This window comes from Trachurus trachurus (genome assembly GCF_905171665.1).
Source record: "Trachurus trachurus genome assembly, chromosome: 7".
Lineage (NCBI taxonomy): Eukaryota > Metazoa > Chordata > Actinopteri > Carangiformes > Carangidae > Trachurus > Trachurus trachurus.
Window position 1 is genome coordinate 28,741,933 of NC_139901.1, and position 17,191 is coordinate 28,759,123.

The following is a 17,191-nucleotide window of genomic DNA, read 5'->3' on the forward strand; positions in this document are numbered from 1 at the left end:
ACAAAAAAATTCCGCTTACTTCTGCTTTAATGACCATATTCTAGTCTCTAACCGACACTAGCCATCTTGTCTCTTATTTTTTATATAAAACTCTATAGAAACAACAATAATTTGATGATTTAATACTTTTAACTTATAAAGGGATATTTTTGCACTAGATATTTTCTTATTTTGGATACTTTGAGTACAATTTCCTGTTGCTTTAATTGCAGAAAAGCCCTTCGATATTTTTTTTAATACTATATACATTGTACACATTGTTATTGGTACTTCTGTAAAAAGTAAAAGTTACAGTTAGGCTATTAACTTTACTGGTAAATTGACTATTCCTATTCAATACCTGTTCCACTGACTGGTGCTCCAAAAGCGGACTAACCCTCCACACCTGGCAACCCGGCGATCCACGTCGTCACTTCCGCAGTCGAAGAAAAAGGGTTCGCTCGGTTTGTTGACCCGCACCGCTCGGTTAAAAACACAGTTTACTGGCCCGTGTTTAACACCCAGGGCCTCGGTCGTCACTTTATTATTTAAATGCAGGCGTTGTCATGACTTTTCTTTAACGCGGAGGGGAAGGAATATGTTGAGTTAAATGTTTAAAGAGCTCTAGTTTTAACTGTGTCGGGTCTAAGTGAGCCGGGGGGCGTTTGAGGAGGACACCGTCCGACGCCGGAGGCGAGCGGAGCTGCACGCTACAACCAAAATGGCAACCCCGTATGTGACAGATGAGTCCGGTAAGGCTGCTGCATGTGTCAGTCCATTGTCCAATTGAGACAAAAATCATCTTCATTAAACACCGAAACATCAACTGAGGCCGAGTTTATCTTTTTTTATGTGACTGTCAGCGATAAAAACACGTTTAACGACGCTGTTCTGCAGCTAACTGATGCTAATGTTTCCGTTTACTGTGCACTACTAGGCTGTAGCTTAGCATGTAGCTACCGCGCGTCCTGACTTACCACTGTGAAAATAAGATTAATACGCGTAGCTACGTATGTCGCTGAAGAGATTATGTTTATTTTTTGTTGTCCATGTAAATTCGTAGTAAAAAAGAGTTTTAATTTGCCACGATGTTAATGTACAATGAGCCAACGGTGGTCACGTTAGCCCACTGCTAACGTTAGCTTCTCTGCTGTAGGGACTAAAACAAACTATCGCGATATTTCATTCACAGACACATTATGTTGTTATTGACAACGGTTTGTGTTTGTGTTGATTGTCTGTCTTCGTGCAGTTTTAAATCCTTAAAAAACAAAATAGGGAAAACAAATCAGTAACTTTAGCTGGTAATAATATGGTTTATGACATTAAATGATGGTCAAGTAGAAAATAAGTCAGGGATTTGTTGTTTAGTCCAGTAAAAGTAGGAGTGGGTGTGGATAAAAATCCTGTATCACACTTTCCTATCATCATAATATCAACATAGCAACACATCATCCACCCAAATTATGTAAATATAAAAGTACAGCACGAGCATTTTAAGTCTCACATCTAATCTATTCATCTATTCAGTTATGTTTGATTGTTTTATTGCATGTTTTTACTGTACATTCCTGTATCCTATTTAGTTTTATTGTTATATGTTTTTATATTTATGTTATACAGCACTTTGGTCATGTGGATTGTATATATTTCCCAGTTGGAGTAATTATTTTGCTCCTTTGCCAAAACATGCTGTTGGTTTCTAGGTGTGAGGTGTAATTTATGAGAGTGGATGTGTGTGATCACTAGTAGTTACACACACACACACACACACACCTTGACAAAGTATAGGGATAAAACTGTGCAAGTTAAATCTGAGCTCAGCCTTCACAGTGACATCTGGTGGTTTATAAAACCTATAGCAGCCCTCTTATCCATCAGGTCACTACTACAGTACAACACCTGACTGACTTTATAGTTTCAATCTCGTGTGTAGTAAAAAGTTCACAAAGTCTAAATCTTGTGCTGAAGTTCTGCAGTGAATAAATACACATTTTATTGTGCACTGGGTTGCAATAAAACTCAGCCAATAAATGTCTAAAATTCCTATAGGAGAAAATATTTTATTGACATATATAATAATAATTCACCTAAACAGTGAGAGAGTTCACTGTGGACTCATTTATTTAAAGTTTTGTTCAGTGTTTTTGTGAGTTGTAATTTGTTCTTCAACTTTTCAACTTTTTTTTTAACATAGTATCGGGTAGAAATGTTCCCATACTTATGATTATGTATTTTAGTTGCACATGATCACATTTCCTGGTTGTTGTTTTCTTCTTGCTTTACTTCTAGTCTGAAATATGTTAGTTTCAGTCTGACCACAAATATCTTCTCGCAGCATTAATAACCAGAGAAGTCGACGCCCAGATTGCAACTTAACTGAGTCATTGAGTGTAATGTCAGCTGATCGGTTGTGTTAGTTAAGCTGACAGGAACGGTGCATGTGAATGAATTCAAATGGCCAAAATGTTTAGAAAAAGACTGTTTTTTTTGTTGATGCCAATATATCAGTTCTCCTTTCTGACGTTGCCCCTGTTCTTCAGGGAAATACATTGCAGCGACCCAGCGACCTGATGGGACGTGGAGGAAGCCGAGACGAGTGAAGGACGGTTATGTTCCCCAGGAGGAAGTCCCAGTGTAAGTGTGTTACAGCACATTATAAATTATGATCTTACTGTTTTTTTTTAGTAAAAGGCCTATTTTTCCCAGCTGATTTCAGTGTAAGAATTTGATGCTTTTCTTCATCATCTTTGATATAAACTGAATATATTTGGAGTTTGGACTGAAGATTGATAAAAAATAAATAATAATAATTGTGAATCACTGAAATGACTCTGTGAAGCACTTTAGGCCCTTTTACTGCAATTTTTATTTGCACTTTAGAAGCATATGCACTTTAGAAGCATAGATTCTCAATATATTTATTTATTTATGAAATTTTATTAAAGGGATAGTTCACCCAAAATTCAAATTTCACTCATTATCTACTCACCCTCATGTCGACTTAGGGTTGGGAGAAGTTTCAGAGTCCTCTGTGCCTTCTCTGAGTTACAGCGGGGCTCCGTGCAGCACTGCATGTCCATATGACGGTAGCGAACGGGGCTCACTTTTCTTCGTCCAAAAAGACACACCAAAAAACATCCAAATACCTCCATAGTGCTCGTCTGTAATGTCCCTCTTGTATTGAAGCCCCGACATGAGAATCTGTTCCAAAAAAAAATTAATAAGTCTATCTTTTAAGCTTGTTTGTAGCGGAAGCTCCCAGTGTCTCATTTCACTGCTTTGCCTGTGTCAGGCAGAGCCGTGAACTTGGTGTTTAATTTTGGGTGAAATATCCCTTTAACTAATATTTGTAAATCTTGCCTTGTATCCTATTCATTCTAACACAGGAGGGAGAAGCGAGCACTCACCCCCAAAAAAAAACTTTAAAAGGAAAAAACTTGTAGAGGTCCTAAATCCTTTTGATGCTCTTTATTGTAGGACAGGCAAGCCAGGCTTCCATCCTATTCATTCTACTCATTAGCTCCTTTTTATGTATGCAAATGCATGGAAATGACTATTATACTGAATCTGAATCTGAATCACATTTTTGTCATTTATATTTTCTCACTCCAGTCTCTTTTTCTTGTTGTTTAGCTATGAAAACAAGTATGTGAAGTTTTTCAAGAGTAAACCGGACCTGCCTCCTGGTATGAGTCCGTCTGAAGCCGCTCCCTCGAAGCAGCAGCAGCAGCAGCAGCAGCAGCAGAAGATCCCCGGCTGTGTGGACAGCGATGGCGCCGGCCTCTCGAAGGCGGCCAAACGCAACATGAAGCGCAAAGAGAAGAGGAAACAGCAGCAGCACCAGGACCCGGACGGAGAGGGAGACGGCGACGTGGACTCGGTGAGCGACGCTGTGGAGAACGTGTCGATCTCGGCGGCGGCGGCGGCACCGGCCTCTCCTGCAGCAGCGGCAAAGGCAAAGGCAGCAGCGGTAGGGGCGCCCGACGACTCATCGGCGGCAGCGGAAAAGGCCAAGAAGATCAAAAACGTGAGAAAGAAGCTGCGACAAGTGGAGGATCTGCAGCAGAAAGTGGACTCGGGGGAAATAAAAGAGCCGACGAAGGATCAGTTGGAAAAGCTTGGGCGGGCGAAGGCGTTACAGGAGGAGTTGGACGAGCTGGAGCGAGATTCTTGAAGCAATAAAAAAAACAAAATAAAACAAAAAAAAAACAAGGACAGAAGAGTCACAGACAGACTGAACACAAACACAAACTCCACTCTGAAACACAGGGAAGGGACCTTTGCAGCTCTGTGGTCGTAGCTTCCATTTAAAAAAAAAAAAAAAACCTACAGTACTCGACCTGTTTGAATCTTCATGACGAACTCTGGAGGTGAACGTAGCAGCTGGCGCCACATCATCATCCTCACACCCTCGACGAGAAACATCCTGACTCTCACACATAGACACACATCGTATCGAGCAGGACGTTGATCCATTTATAAATATCTTTTAAAGACCTCATTGTGAATTGTTTTGTGCACGTCTGTCTTTTTCCATTTTGTACCTTTCAGCAGCAGCAGCGTCATTGGGTTTCACTTATACAGAAAATGAATTTAAACAAAACAAAAAGAAAAAGAAAAGAATCTAGTTTGTCAATGATTGGACGGCCTCCTGTGGTTACACGTACAGTATGTCGAGTCTATACAGTCGTTATACATTAATTAAAGCTACATGGTGCATAAAATAATGTTTATCTCATATTACTTTCTAGTGGATTTACATGAATTATAACTGGGGGGGTTTATTTTGAAAGGGTCTGGGAGGAAGTTTGTAGAAAAAAAAAAAAAGAACAACTTTTATTTTGGAGTCATTGCTTGGTTTATTTTGGAAACTACAGTAATTCTACACTTTTAAAGGACGAGGCCGGTGATGTTGATGTGTGTTTTTACTTGTCAACGAACATCATGAAGAAAAAAAAACAACTCTGTCCTACAACAACAAAGTGTCTGTGCAGCCAAAGTCTGATAGAGCTTCTTCCTCTGTGCCATAGAGTTTATTGTTAATGAGAGATGATTAAAAACAACCAATGACCCAAAGTGTTGCACCGAATCACGTTTGTATTAATTACTGAACTTATCACACACACACTGATGTAAATATATGTTTCTTTATTAATCCACGGTGGAAACAAATGCACCGTATGATCTGTACTGAGCAGTGTTGCAGAAACTACAGTGATCGGGGGCCGTATTTATCAAGCAACATTTTAGTCTTAGTGCTGAGATTTTGTGGAATTTATTTGGTCCTACTCTCTTAATGAATTGGAAAGCTGAGGAACATCTATTTTAATTTTGAACTAGAAAAAGAAAGCATTTCCTGCAGAAAATGCGTGTGAATGCTGAAAGCAGCTGAACGCTGTTGCTGAATGAGCTGAAGAAATTGTTAAAACAATGCTGAGTTAGCTGAAGAAACTGCTTAGGCAATGTTGAAAAAGGCTAAAGCTAAAATATAAAAGTTGAAGACTGAGAGATGAATGTCTTTCTATGGGCAAAAGAAAGAAAGAAATGGGGTAGAAACAGAAGAAAGAAAGAAAGAAGTTAAAATACAGATGAAGGGGTAGAAGACAGAAAGAAAAAGAGAAAAAAAGAGACAGAGGGTTTGAAAGAAAGAAAGAAAGAAATAGAGTAGGAGGTAGGATATACTGTAGATAGATAGGACAGAGAGAAGAGGGTAGACTGAGCAAGATAGACAGATAGACAGATAGATAGATAGATAGATAGATAGATAGATAGATAGATAGATAGATAGATAGATAGATAGATAGATAGATAGATAGATAGATAGATAGGACAGAGAGTGAGGAAGACAGAGAGGACAGAGTGGAAAAGAGAGACACAGATAGATAGATAGATAGATAGATAGATAGATAGATAGATAGATAGATAGATAGATAGATACTGTTGAATAATATCAAACAAACTAAACCAATATATTCTGAATTATTTTGTAGATTATTGTTAAAATACGGTTGAATATACACTCCCATTGGCCATTTAACTATTCACTGAGATATTTCTTAGTTTCTTATTCTTAGATAATTGATTCCGTTCAGCGATTGGTCATTCGTATAAATTTGGAAGTGAGACGCTTGATAACTAACTTTTAAGTGCAGCTTTCAGCTCATAAGTCAACTCTTGGATGTGTTTTTAGTAGTATGAGAAGCTTGATAAAACCAGCCCCAGATGTTAGGGAGATTTTTATTTTATTATTATTGATCCAGGAAGTGTGAACGTACATTTTTGTGGATGGCTGTTAGAGTGAAGGTGAAATTTATTGTCTCACTTCACCACTGAAAGAGGCTCTTTGACATTCTTGTGTTGCATCTTCATAACGTTTAAAGCTCACAAAGGAGAGGGAGAGAGAAGATGATGATTTACAGCCCAAAACACTGGATCCACATTTTCCACAGAGGGAGTCTGTGGTTGGTTTAGCGAGACGAGTCTTTCCTGATGTTTTAAAACTTGACACTGTGTGTGTCCCTTAAAACTTTAATTTATATCATTGTGTAAACTGTAGGCCTAACTATGCTAACTATTCTACTTTATTTTTTTTATAATTTACATAAGCAGATGAATGACCTCTGCAGTTTACCCTTAAAAGTTAAATTTGCTTAAAACTTCTTCTAGAATTTTAAAAAAACATTTTTGGAGAATTTTTTTTACCAGTTTCTTCTAGAATAAAAATAAAAATTGAGGGAGAAATTTTAGCACTTTTTTCTAGAATTGTTTTTGAGAAATATTACCACTTTTTCTAGAATTAAAAAAAAATTGGAGAATTTTTACCACTTTTCTAGAAATGTTTAATGTTTTGGAGAAATCATATCACTTTTTTCTAGAATTTTTTTTTTCAAGAAATGTTTACCAATTTTTTTTATTTAATTTCACCACTTTTTGTAGAATTTTTAAAAGCTTTTTTTATTTTTAGAAATGTTACCACTTTTTGAGAAATTTTACCACTTTTTTGTAGGAAATGTTTTTGGAGAAATTATACCACTTTTTCCTGAAATTTCTCTACAATATTTCCCCAAATTCACGCCATTAGCCCTAATTTGAACATATACATTGACTAAAAAAGTAATGTTCTTCAGATTTTGTCCAATGGGGGTCCATTGTCTAATTTGTGTCAATTTTAGGGGGTCCTCGAAGACAGTTTGAGAACCACTGATTTAGAGCAGAAAATGACAAAAAAAAAGATGCAGTGTTTTCAGACCTTGAATAATATTGCAAAGAAAACAAGTTTATACTCATGTTTAACATTTTTAATCACAACAGTGGTTTATATACTCATCCTCCTCGTTAAACATGATTTGTTTTTTCTAAATCAAAATTCTAAATATAATATCTAAAACAATCTTTTCAGAGCTGCTCCAAGACTCAGTAATTTTACTTTCAACACATGTGCACACTCATTCTAACAAAATGTTTATACAGTGCATTTGTTTGTTTTTTTTTTTTTTTACAGTGTTGTGTCTGCTTCACTTCACTAAAACGTATAATTACTGCGTCGTCTGGAGCTGGGACGCAGCCTGAGGTTTTGTTTCTTGGTCTTTGTTCAGTCTGAGCAATTATCAATTGATGAGGATGAAGTGTCTGCTGCTGCTGCTGCACCTGCGAGGCAGAACTCAGGGCAGCAGGAAGTCTCATTATTAGCTACTAGATGAGTGACAGCCCTGTTGTAAAGTGTTTCCTGTCTGTCCGTCTGTGTTTACGAGCTCAGATCAGATCAGGAGGCGTTCTCTGTCTCCATCTCTGTTCAGAAGACGAAGGAGAAGATGATGGTGATGATGTGAAGCCATGGTTTGCACGGGGGCGTCATTGTTTCTCCTCCTGAATGGGCTCCTGTGTTCAGAACAGTGTAATTAAACAGTGTGGTTAGTTGTTTTCCTACACAGAGCCGCAGAAACAATGAAGTCAGCAACGCTCCATTTTTAAATTTATGAGGAACGTGTTTCACCCAAAAATAAATCACAAATGAGAAACAGGAACAATATTTCCTGATGCATGTGATGTGGAGTTGAACTCTTTGACCACGGTGACATCAGCCGTCACCTTCAGCAGACAGTGGGCAGCTCATTTATTTGTTTCCTTTGACGTAAACCAACTTTTTATTCTTAACACTCACGGAGACAAATGGTATTATGTGTTGGTGTGAAGAGGAGGCGTGATCGAGATGGCACTATGTCTGTAAAATATGTAGCGGTGGTGGTTGTCGTCCACACATTCCTGTAAAGGTTTATTATGTGGTTTGGTCTGGTATAAAAACATGGATCTCTAAAACAGAGAAGACACTTCAGCCTCATCAGCTCTGAGTCGAGGGACTAAAAGACGAGAGGATGGAAGTCGTAGTCGACGGAGGAGCTGCAAATGTTTAGTCAAATCTAATTTATCTGGTGAAAAAGTTTCTCTGTAACTGGATAAAATGGGACACAGACTGGAGCTACTGGTGTTTCTTGTTTTGGTGACGACACCTTCATGTTCTGCTCTGAGCAGAGAGGAACTGACAGCAGCAGTGGTAAGAAGACAAGGCTCAAACATCCCATAATTTACAGTTTTATAGATATAAATCTGTGATTGTTGCTATGAAACATTTATCTTTCAAATAGTGAAACTAAATTAAACGGGAAATATATTTAACTAGTACCAGTCCATTGTTTTAATTGTTTAACGCTAACAAGTTGCACTTATTTTGATTAGTAAGATAAGTTATCACTTCATCCCACACTGAGGAAATGTACATTGTTACAGCAGCCAAAGAATATAGAGCATGAAGACATTTTAAAGCAGATATCAGTGGAATGTTTTTGTTAATATAAGTCCTAAATAGTCCTATTTTCCGTCAGCAATCACTTACATGAAGTATTTCAGCCTAAACACGAGTCTCTCCGTCACTCTGCTCTGCTGTAACCCGAGGAGAAAATTTTCCTTGTGGGATACAAGTGTTATCCAATGAGGAGAGAGAACGGCATGAAGGGCTGTGTGTGCAGCCAAGGGATGCGCGTGAATGTGGTGACGTAGCACGAGGACCAATTGATGCCTGACAAGGGCGGGGGCTGCTAACTCATGGTGCGTTCAAAGAAACTCGTACTTTGTGTTTTTCCTTCCTGTGAAGTCATACCAGTTCGATCTGGTACGAGTTCACGGGTCGGAAGTTACGAGTGGCCGTTATAGGGAACTTTCACAGACAACAGGATGGTAAAAACACGAGCTACGGGTTACCTGGAACGCTACCAAGTCGTAGTTGTGACTTGAAGCTGTAACTTACGGTTTCAAAAGCCTGCCTTGAACGCAGCATTAGCCGAAACGGCCGTGAAGCTGATATCTGCTTTAAATTAAAATTAAAAATATCTATAATCTTGTAATTGGGACAAACAGAACATTTACCATAAGTTTGTTTTACAAAAACAGAAAATTAAGGTTTCTAAGTTAACAGTTACAAAAAACTGTAATCTCGTTAGTTTCACTGTGACGGTTCAAGTAGAAAAAACTTCTCAGGGTCGTTAAAGTTACAGCCTGGATCAACAACCACAACAAACAAGGAGTGCAAGCATTAATCTTTTTTCTTTTTTCCTCAAATAAATGATTAAATGTGAACAAATTAACATGTCAGTGTTCAGAAACATGCAGCGAAGCAAAAACTAAATTAGCTGATGAAAAACTAAAAAACAACCAGAACTAACTAAAAGACAAAACAGAGACGACTTGGTGCAAGAACACACACACACACACACACACACACACACACACACACACACACACACACACACACACACACACACACACACACACACACACACACACACACACACACACACAGCTAAAGTTGAGAAACTAAATTTGGTCTGTGATTTCTTCACCAGCATCAATGAAGTTACTCTACATATTGAGATTTGACCTTTAGGACATGATCGATCTACTGATTTTGCATTGGTGTTGATCAAAAAGCACTGGTCACAGAAAAGCATTAATAATAACAATGACACCACCATGGCTCCTTTCTGTAAGTTCATGAACGATGTGAGTGACTCCTCTTTTCCTCAGACGTATTTCAGGACGTACGGTTACCTGCACGTCCCTCTGGGCGGTAACGGACAGAACCCTCCACCTGAGGACGTAGCCGAGGCCGCCAGGTGACTTCACGTCTCTTCTGTTCTCTGCTTTAGATGAACACGTTTTCTGTCTCTTCTGAGCTTTATTGTCGTTGGGTTGTTTTTGTGTGTATGAGTCGTGTGTCGGTGCATGTGTTATTAACTTTTCCTGTGAATGTCAGAATCTTCCAGAAAGTGACGAACCTGAAAGTTTCAGGAAACCTGGACGCAGCCACGATGATGATGATGAACAAACCTCGCTGTGGCGTCCAGGACTCGTTCAATAACAAGTCTCTGAAATACAGAGTCATGGGTGAGTGACTGACTTCCTCTTCTTCTTTCATTAGTTAGTCCAGTGGTTTCCAACCTTCTCCAACTCAAGGCCATCCCACCTCCCACCCCCTAAACAATACAGAGGCCAAATAATGTGTTTTCAGAGCAATTTATTTATTTATTTCATTTTTTCTTTATTATTATTATCATCTTCATCATCACAGCTTACACTACACAGCTGATATCGATCTCTTGGTTCACTATTATCAAGGAAAAAACAACAGCATATCAAAACATAGCTGTGTAATGTTAAATAAAGTACTGAAAACAAAACCTGAGACTTTGCAGTTCCCGTGTGCAAAATACGCACCTTTTTATTTTAATGGTGAAGATAAAACATTTACAAAATCATATTATTCTTAAAAATGATTTGACGGCCCACTTGCAGTACCTTCGCGGCCCACCAGGGGGCTGCGCCACACAGGTTGGGAATCACTAGGTTAGATTATTGATATAGTGCATAAAATGTGTAAATGTAAATGTTTCCATCTAAAAAGTGAGTCCGGTGTTTTCCTGGTTGAACAGGTCACTGGCGGAAGAAGATGCTGACCTACCGCATCTTTAATTACACCCCTGACCTGGGTCAGAGCAAGACCCGTCTGGCCATCCAGACCGCCTTCAAGTACTGGAGCGCTGTGTCGCCGCTAACGTTCAAGGAGCTGCAGCAGGGAAGAGCAGACATTAAGATCTCCTTCCACAAGAAAGACAAGACGTGTCCCGTTCCCTTCGATGGACGAGGTGGGAGCAGCAGCCTTTTCTGATTCTGAACTTCCCTAAGGTTTTCAATGCATAAAAATACCACTTTAATGTATTTATTGCATCAAGACCTTTTGGCTTTGTCGGGAACCTCTATTTAAGCAAAATAAAAACAAAAATCCTATCACATTTGTGTTGTTAGGGTCGGTTACCACCCGGTGATAACGATAAGAACAAAAATTAGAGTTAAAACTGAAATCATAAGTGCAAAATCAACCTTTTCATGGATATCGAAGCCGAACAACGCAACCAAGAGATGAGAAACAAGAATATTTGTCCTTTTTCTTGTTAAAATGTCTCATTTCTAGTCAAAACTAATCTCTTTTTCCACTTAAAATAAGACGCATCACCTAAAAATGTACTTGTTTTCTCATAATTTTCACTTGTTTCAAACAAATATTCACTTGAAATAAGTAGAAAAATCTGCCAGTGAAAGCAAGTTTTTTGTGCTTGTAATAAGGAAGAAAAACTTTCTCCACTATCAGATTTTTCTACTTATTTCAAGTGAAAATAGGCTTGAAAGAAGTAAAAACTGTCTAAAAACAAGCTACTTTTTAATGTGATGTTTCTTATTTTACAGTAAATATGAGATTTGTTTTGACTAGAAATAAGTCAAATATTCTTGGTAGGATATTTGAGTTTTTGCAGTGCAGCTGATTTAAGACTCAAGTCCAAACCAACAATAACAGAAGAGATGGTAGCAGGAAGCTAAAACACAAGACAAAGTTTTTAAAACCTCATTGACTTGAGTGTTTGTTTGAGCTGCTGCTTCGTCCTCAGGTCGAGTTCTGGCCCACGCCGACGCCCCTGAGTCCGGCATCGTGCACTTCGATGCAGACGAGCAGTGGACCGAGGGGAAGAGCCAGGGCTCGAACCTGCGGATCGTGGCGGCCCATGAGATCGGCCACGCCCTCGGCCTCGGCCACTCGCAGTACTACAGCGCCCTGATGGGGCCCGTGTACAACGGATACCGCTCCGACTTCAAGCTGCATCCGGACGACATCCGAGGGATCCAGGCTTTATACGGTGATGTTATCGCAGTTATTACACAGTCACACTGCAAAAACTCAAATATCTTACCAAGAATATTTGTCTTATTTCTAGTCAAAATGTCATTTCTAGTCTAAACAAATCTCATCTTACTAAAAAATAAGACTCATTACATAAAAATTTGCTTGTTTTTAGACACTTTTTACTTCTTTCAAGCATATTTTCACTTGAAATTAGTAGAAAAATCTGATAGTGGAGCAAGTTTTTCTTTCTAATTAAGCACAAAAAACTTGCTTTCACTGGCAGATTTTTCTACTTATTTCAAGTGAAAAATAGTTTGAAACAAGTGAAAATTATCTAAAAACAAGTTAATTTTTAGGTGATGAGTCTTATTTTATGTGGAAAGAGATTAGTTTAGACTAGAAATGAGACATTTTGACAAGAAATAAGACAAATATTCTTTCAGTTCAGTTTTTGCAGTGCACAGACACACACACAGTAATGTACAGTATGCATTGCACGCTCTCTGAAGTAGAAGTAATGCAATGTGCAGCGTTGTCCCCGGTGCAGGAAAACCACCGAGTGGTCTCCCGTCCAAAGATCCAGGTCAGTCAGCGCCAGGAGGAGGAGGGAGTGTGGATCCCTGTAAGGCCTCGCTGGACGCCGTCATGTTGGGTAAAAACTAAGTCTCTGGATGGTCTGCAACAAATTAACCCCCTGCAGGGATCTGTGCATCTCATCTACAGATATATATTATGTACTTTATTTTTTATAGAAAGAACATAAACAACATACAGAAAAACAGTCAGTTCATGCAGCAATACTCTAATTTTTCCCATATTGCAAATACTTATCCATGCGTAGACTTAGCAAGAAGGTCATCCTTTCCATATTTTGAATATTAGTCACAATATCTATCCATTTTCAGGTTACAGCTTTCTTGCTGGCTGCTAATAATATATTTTTAAAAATTTGTCTTGCACCTAGCCTGACAAGTCAGACTATATCATTAAAATGTCTAGTCTGGCAACGACCGGTAGACCTCGGCTCAATCCAGGGGGCGGGATGAAGGCTGTCTTTCAAACTGCCTCTGCACCAATAGGGTAGCGCTACGACCAATCAGAGCAAAGAGCAGGATGACGTTAGCCTGACAAGCCAATTAAAATGTATGTCGTCATCGTGTTAAGCCCGCCCAACGACTCTCTAAACAGATAGAGCGCTGTGATTGGTCAACACAAACGGTGTTCGAGACTCAAAAAGTTCCTATGGCTCGTTTCTAGACCCACCTACGGAGCAAATATATTTGCTGCCGCTAGGGTGCAGATAGATTTCTAGGCTATCTTGCACCAGTAAATGGGGTGCAATATTACCCAAATACATTGTAGAAAAAGAGCAGTAAATTTCATCGCATCTACAGATATTCTTCTTCTTCGTCTGTGCTCCTGAAGGTCCTTTACATAAGACGTACGTCTTCAGCGGTCGGTTCGTGTGGACGGTGTCCAACTCTGGCTACAACTCCCCCGTTCACATCTCCGCTCTGTGGAAGGAGCTGCCGGGAAACATCGACGCAGCCGTTCACTCTCAGAGGACGGGGAAGTCCTACTTCCTGAAAGGTGGATTCACTTTTTTTTTTAGATAGATTCAAGATGTACAACATCTGCACAACCAGTCATATGTAATGTTAGATAATTATGTAGTAACCCTTTAATTTACAGGCCGCTAATTACGTGATAATGTCTAGAAATAGCCTAGAAATAACAATCAATTTCATAGTAATGTTGAGAAATATCGCCAAGAAATTACAATTGATTGCGTTGAAGAAGGATTGGAAATAATTGATTGTAAGAACTTGGTGGAGAAAAATTCTGGCCTTTCTCAAAAAATTCAAAGCATGAAAAGCATGTGTAATTACTATGAAATTGACCGTTATTTTTAGGCTATTTCTAGACATTACTATGCAATTCATTGTTATTTCTTGGCTATTTCTTGACATTATCGCGTAATTATCGTGTAATTATAGCGGCCTGTAAATTAAAGGGTTATACCAATTATGTTTTCTTTACTGAATGTGTTTCCACAGACGACAAAGTGTGGAGATACACAGGATTCAAACTGGACTCTGGTTTCCCCAAACCTTTGACCAACCTCCCTGCCAACATCGACTCAGCGCTGTACTTCAACAAGAACAAGAAACTGCTGTTTTTCAAAGTAAGAGCTCAAGATAAGTTATTATGTGATGATCTTGTCCAACCCTGTACTGGTCGACATCATCCCCTGGCATCGTAATTCAAAAAGTCCTGGGTTCAGGCAGCAGCCATTGGGCTTTTAAAGGTGTACAGAAAAGAAAAATGAATTTGATTCTGGGTCATGAAATTAGTGTAATAACTCATCTATCAGACGATGGAGCCCAAACTTTGTGCAAAAATCTATTTTCGAGTAAATACGGGATGAAAGTGTGGTAGTTTTTTTCCGCATTGGATAATACAGGCGCACGGATTATGCGTCACGCTGCTCATAATTCATCAGCCACTGATATTGGATCCGTCATCCGTCAATCAAACGTCTGAGACACACACACACACACAGAGCTCGGTCTCGCCCCAAACATTGAATATCCCGCCCGCTCGATAACGACCAATCAAATTCGTTTTCCTTACTCGGGTAAACTCGTGCAGCAACTTGTGGAAACTCGTAGAAGGAAGCGCGACAAAAAGGACTTCTGATCACCTTTAAAAAACAAATGATTCATCGCCATTTAAAGGTGGATTGCACGCACTGTCGTCACTTAACTCCTTCTGTTTTATACACTGCTCAAAAAAATAAAGGAAACACTTAAACAACACATTGTAACTCCAAGTATATCACACCTTCGTGAAATCAACCTGGGATGATAATTTTGATTTAGCTACATTGATCATTTTTATGTTATTTTGTTCTCAACACATTCTACTATATATTGAATAACGATTTTAAACTGCAATATTTCATTAATTGAGATCTAAGATGTGTTGTTTAAGTGTTCCCTTTATTTTTTTGAGCAGTTTATTGTTATTCTCTATTGTACTTTTTTGATTGCTCATTTTTAACTGTTGTCTCATGCCATTGTTGTGTATTTCTATTGTGTTTTTTGCTGCTGGCTGCACCACAAATGCCCCTCAGGGACAATAAAGATGTCTTGAATCTTGAATCCTGGAGAATAAGTTATAACTCTCTCTCCTCTCCCTCTCTCCTCTCTCTCAGGGATCTGGATACTGGCAGTGGGATGAGATCGGTCCGACAGACTTCAGCTCTTATCCCAAACCCGTCAGTCACCTCTTCCACGGCGTCCCCGGCAACACGGACGCCGCGTTCACGTGGACGAACGGTCACGTCTACGTGTTCAAAGGCTCCAAGTTCTGGCGCGTGAACCAGAACCACCAGGCCGCGGAGAAGGCCTTCCCCCTGGACACGGCCTCGCACTGGATGCAGTGTGACGACTGAGCCACCAGGGGGCGCCACCGGGGACTCAACACACACACACACACACACACACACACACACACACACACACACACACACACACACACACACACACACACGCACACGCACACGCACACACACACACACACACACACACTGTCCTCAACACGAGCCTGAGAAAACACTCGACAGTGTGAACAATCAGAGCACTGTTGGTTTTATTAATTAAAGGACACAATGAGCATGAATTTAACTAGATAATAAATATTTGCAGAGTTTTAATGTTTCTTTTTTTGTCACATTGAGATGTTGGTGTTTTTATAAAGTGATATGAGATGAACAACTGAGGCTGCTTTGTTTTTTCTTAGGGAGCTTCTAGTGTTCAGAATGGATGAAATCATGGAAAACAGATAGAAAATATTATAGTTCATTTCATGTGCTGTGAGGCCGAATGTTTAAACCAACAGAAATCTCTGCCAGATAGAAGATTCATTAATTATCTCAATCTAATCTGCTCAAATACACAATTAACTTAAGGTTTTTAATGTTTTTTTTTTTTTTTTGCCTTAATTGTAATTGACAGGACAGTTTAGGGTCATTGGGGGAATCGAACCGGGCCCACTGCAGTGAGCCTGCTCAACCCAATGAGCTACACAACGCATCTAAATCACCTTTAATGTAATTATGTGTAATTAGGAATTGAGTGCTGGGCTGTTTATTCTCATTGTAGGAGCCATATACACTCATTTTTATATTGAATGTATTAATTCATTCATTAATTTACAATCTAATCGATAAAAGTATATTATTTAAAAGGAAACGTCACCAGAATGAAACCAGTTCGACTAACTCGTCTGATTATGGACAAACTGGTGAGAAAGAGTTGTACAGTAACTGTCGACTACGGATGGAAAGTAGTTAGTAAGCTAAATCCGGTACAAGGCATCTCTTCTCATTTCGAGACGAATGTTATTTTGTGCATGGTCCCTGATACAAAATAAACTTATTAAACTAAACTAAACTCTGCAGCCTCTGACTCTGTTTGTTCAAAAAATGTTTTTGATTAAATATGAATCACAGAAGAGCTGAAAAAGAAGAAGAAGTTGTGTTTTCTCTGGTCCAATCAGAGAACACATGACCGTATTATCTTATTGTATCTTCAGAGGTGTTACAGCAACAGAGCAGGCAAAGTGCTATTTTTGTTAAAAAATAAAAATTATTGATTATTTAATTGCGTCATGAATGGTTTTGGATTAATTAACCAGGGGGTGGGGGTGGGGGGCTCCTGCCTGCCTGGGGCCTCCAGAGAGTCTAGAAACGCCCCTGCTTATCTTATAGATGTTTGCGTTAACTTTGATGCCAGGTCAGTGAGCGTGAGTCATAATCAATAAATATATGGCTTACGTATTATATTTCCATGTTACTGCTCCAGTATCTGCAGCCTGGACGGTTACACAACACCTGAACCACAGAAACTCCACAGGTGAAGAGTTTCACCTTCGCTCGCTCTCACGTCTGATTTGTAGTTAAATATAAAAACCTGTTTC

At 39.1% G+C, this 17,191-nt stretch overlaps 2 protein-coding genes across 3 annotated transcripts; both read left to right on the forward strand.

The window, feature by feature from the left end:
* The first annotated feature begins 458 nt into the window (after positions 1-458).
* On the forward strand, positions 459-4,899 carry pym1 (PYM homolog 1, exon junction complex associated factor). 2 transcript variants are annotated; one of them, XM_083975983.1, is made up of 3 exons: positions 459-731; positions 2,538-2,616; positions 3,616-4,899. In XM_083975983.1, the coding sequence occupies exons 1-3, from the start codon at positions 701-703 to the stop codon at positions 4,154-4,156; spliced, it is 651 nt and encodes a 216-aa protein (XP_083832109.1). In that variant the 5' UTR covers positions 459-700; the 3' UTR covers positions 4,157-4,899. The 2 variants fall into 2 exon arrangements, with proteins under 2 accessions (XP_083832109.1, XP_083832108.1); XM_083975982.1 differs by having other exon boundaries at positions 478-731; positions 2,523-2,616.
* A 5,396-nt stretch (positions 4,900-10,295) lies between these two features.
* On the forward strand, positions 10,296-15,665 carry LOC310988351 (matrix metalloproteinase-19-like; the record flags this gene model as incomplete). The annotated part of the gene is made up of 7 exons (XM_083974908.1): positions 10,296-10,419; positions 10,965-11,177; positions 11,976-12,221; positions 12,756-12,860; positions 13,634-13,798; positions 14,266-14,393; positions 15,426-15,665. The coding sequence occupies exons 1-7, from the start codon at positions 10,344-10,346 to the stop codon at positions 15,663-15,665; spliced, it is 1,173 nt and encodes a 390-aa protein (XP_083831034.1). The 5' UTR covers positions 10,296-10,343.
* Positions 15,666-17,191: the final 1,526 nt, after the last annotated feature.